This window comes from Mesitornis unicolor, unplaced genomic scaffold, assembly GCF_000695765.1.
Source record: "Mesitornis unicolor isolate BGI_N332 unplaced genomic scaffold, ASM69576v1 scaffold45113, whole genome shotgun sequence".
Taxonomy (NCBI): domain Eukaryota; kingdom Metazoa; phylum Chordata; class Aves; order Mesitornithiformes; family Mesitornithidae; genus Mesitornis; species Mesitornis unicolor.
The window spans coordinates 20,056-22,639 of NW_010176218.1; the positions used below are offsets into that span (position 1 = coordinate 20,056).

Consider the following 2,584-nt stretch of genomic DNA (forward strand, 5'->3'; position numbering starts at 1 on the left):
GCAGAAAAAGCTGGCCAACGTATGGTGTGAGCTCAGCACATCTGTCCTCTGGGAGCACCACTGTACTCTACCATAGCCAAAGATGCTGAGCAGATGGAGGTGAGGGGGTGAAACTGGTGCAGAGTGGGTCAAAACTCACTTTCATGGTAAATGGTAATCATGGTAATTTAGTTTTAAAGTAGTAGTGCAGACCATGCCAATATACTGTTTGTCTCCTCTGGTGTCTTGGTGTCAGCCAGGAGGCAGTAGGACTGGTAATGACTAAATCCTGACTTTCACAGTATCACGCTTGCAAAGAACCATAATATTTAACCGTTAAATGCTCCCTATACAAGCTCGACCACAGAAACCAGCTGGAGTCCCAGCTACTCTCGTGCTGTCACCACACCACCTCATTAGCCTGGTGACTTGTTAAACACAATTCTGTCAAAGTTAGTTCTCCAGCCTGCCATTATTCAGATACTAACTAAACAAACTCCCACCAGCTCCCCTGGGGATCATTACATCTCTCTGCATTTATGCTGTCGCAGCAAAAGCTTAAGCTTGAATTATAATCATAAAGAAATTAACTTGCTGATTAAAAATGGTCCTTAAAGCAACATACATTTGAATAATCCATCATGAAAACAAATGAGTCCATAGCAGTGCTTTTGACCTGATTATCTTTTTTCAGCTTAAAATTTAAATCAGTTGCCTTTTTTTTCTCTCAGTCTGTAGCCTATAGAAAAATACAATGAATTACTAAAAAGAAAGCAATCGTTCAAACTGCAATAGCCATGGTGTGGAATATATATTTTAGATACGTCACTGCAAGATAGATTTATATGTCATGGACCTAATTTTTGGCTGAGGTACCTTCCGGGCAATTCCATTGACATTAGTTGTGTTACACAAAAAATAAGTTAATGCAGAAAATTTGGTTTCATATATTTGCGAAGTGTTTTGAAAATAAAAGAACTGCACATGGCAGAGCTGATCTAGTTCTCCTTGAAATTTGTAGTGAAGTTCCTCTTTAATTCAACAGGACCTTCTAGATCAGGTCCCATGAATGCAGCAGAGCTGTGTTTACAAGTAAGCATTTGGAAATAGTGACAGTTCAGTCATTTTAAACATTGCATATCTCACCCTACCTGTAGGTGGAAAGTGAACTGTTAACAATTCACAATAGACGCTTACTTTTAGACAAAGTCAGTCAATTTATGGCTGCCAGCTGTACTGGTTGGGTGATGAATCAAGAAGTGAGAGAAGATTTATGTGGTTGGAGAAAGATGCAGAAGGACAACTCTTAACTTATATGAGAATATGTGACACTGCTCCTGAAACTAAAGAAAAGCAAATTCAAATCTCCTTGCTTCATCACTTCCCCCCATCTCAGTTTCACTTTTATAGGTGTTTTTACAGTCCACAGTAATTCACATCTTTCATCCCCAGCCCATGCCACAAGCCCTCCATGCCTCTGTTTTTAAAAATCAGCCTTTATCAGTACTGGTCTCAGCATTAGCAACCTGATATTCCTCACCTTTTGGTCCAGGTAAAATTGTGTGTGTCGAGCAGACATCTGTTGTGGGTCGATTGTCAACATCAAAACCAAAAATCTGAACTTGGAAGATAAAAAGCACTACTATGGTCCCGTATTTCCTTAGCTGCTCTTCTTTCTTGCTGCTCATCCTTGCAGCTTCTCAGGAAATGCCTTTCGTCGTTAGAGTCTTAACAAATGCAGCTGATTCAAAAATAAATGCTGCACTAACCAAAGCAGTGCAAAGATTGGGAACTACATGCAAGAACAGCTAAATAAAGTGAAGAAAGGAGTTTTGTGATGCTGTAGTTATTTCTGTCCTGCACATTATCCAGGATATTTATTTAACGCTGACAGCTGTTTATTCCAATTTATGTCTTATCTGTGAGATGTTTAGCTGCTTTTGCCATGGAAAATTTCTTCAATATATGGGAATATCTCTTTTGTAATTTTTTTTTCCTTTCAGCACTGACTCTTTATGCCCAGCTTTTCACTTATTCAAGAGACAAAAGACTTCAGTATTGTATCCAAGTGAGTACTAATGATTTATAGGATACTTGTGGCTGGTTGTGTGCTGGAAGAGTAATGCAGACTCCATATAATATGTAGAGAGGCACTTGCACAAAAGCTTTCCTCCAAGGAGACTGTTAGTGATGATGGATGAGCTGCTGTGGTTGGAAGTCACTGGTGCTATTTCACACCTTTTGGGTGCCACACACCCATAGTCCCCAGAGCAGAAAATGGAAAGTTGATGTCATCAATGGGTGTTAGAGCCAGAAACCCACCAATGATGGTTTTATGCTTACAGATTGCTCCACAATGGTTGCTCTAAGGCCAGATTATGTTGGTAGGCACAGTACAGAAGGACAGACTTCAGGACTGAAGACACAAAGCAGGATGAGCTTGCGTGACTGCAGTGCCTCCTCCCATATCAGCTTTCCTCTGTACTTGGAGAGGCTGTGTATCAGGACAGTGGTATAGCATAGGTGCCAGCAGAATTTCATCTTTTGGTTGTCCAGGAAGCTGCTGCTGGTTTAAATCTGCATGAGGTAGCTGTCAGGTTTTCAA

General features: G+C 40.5%; 1 protein-coding gene across 1 annotated transcript in view; it reads right to left on the bottom strand.

Moving 5' to 3' along the window:
• COLEC10 (collectin sub-family member 10 (C-type lectin)) overlaps positions 1-1,967 on the bottom strand; it is an 18,026-nt gene extending 16,059 nt beyond the window's left edge. The window contains exon 1 of the mRNA XM_010181682.1: positions 1,520-1,967. Within this exon, the coding sequence (XP_010179984.1) occupies positions 1,520-1,667 (148 nt within the window). The 5' untranslated portion in view covers positions 1,668-1,967. The remainder of the gene's footprint in view (positions 1-1,519) is intronic.
• Between the last annotated feature and the right edge of the window lie 617 nt (positions 1,968-2,584).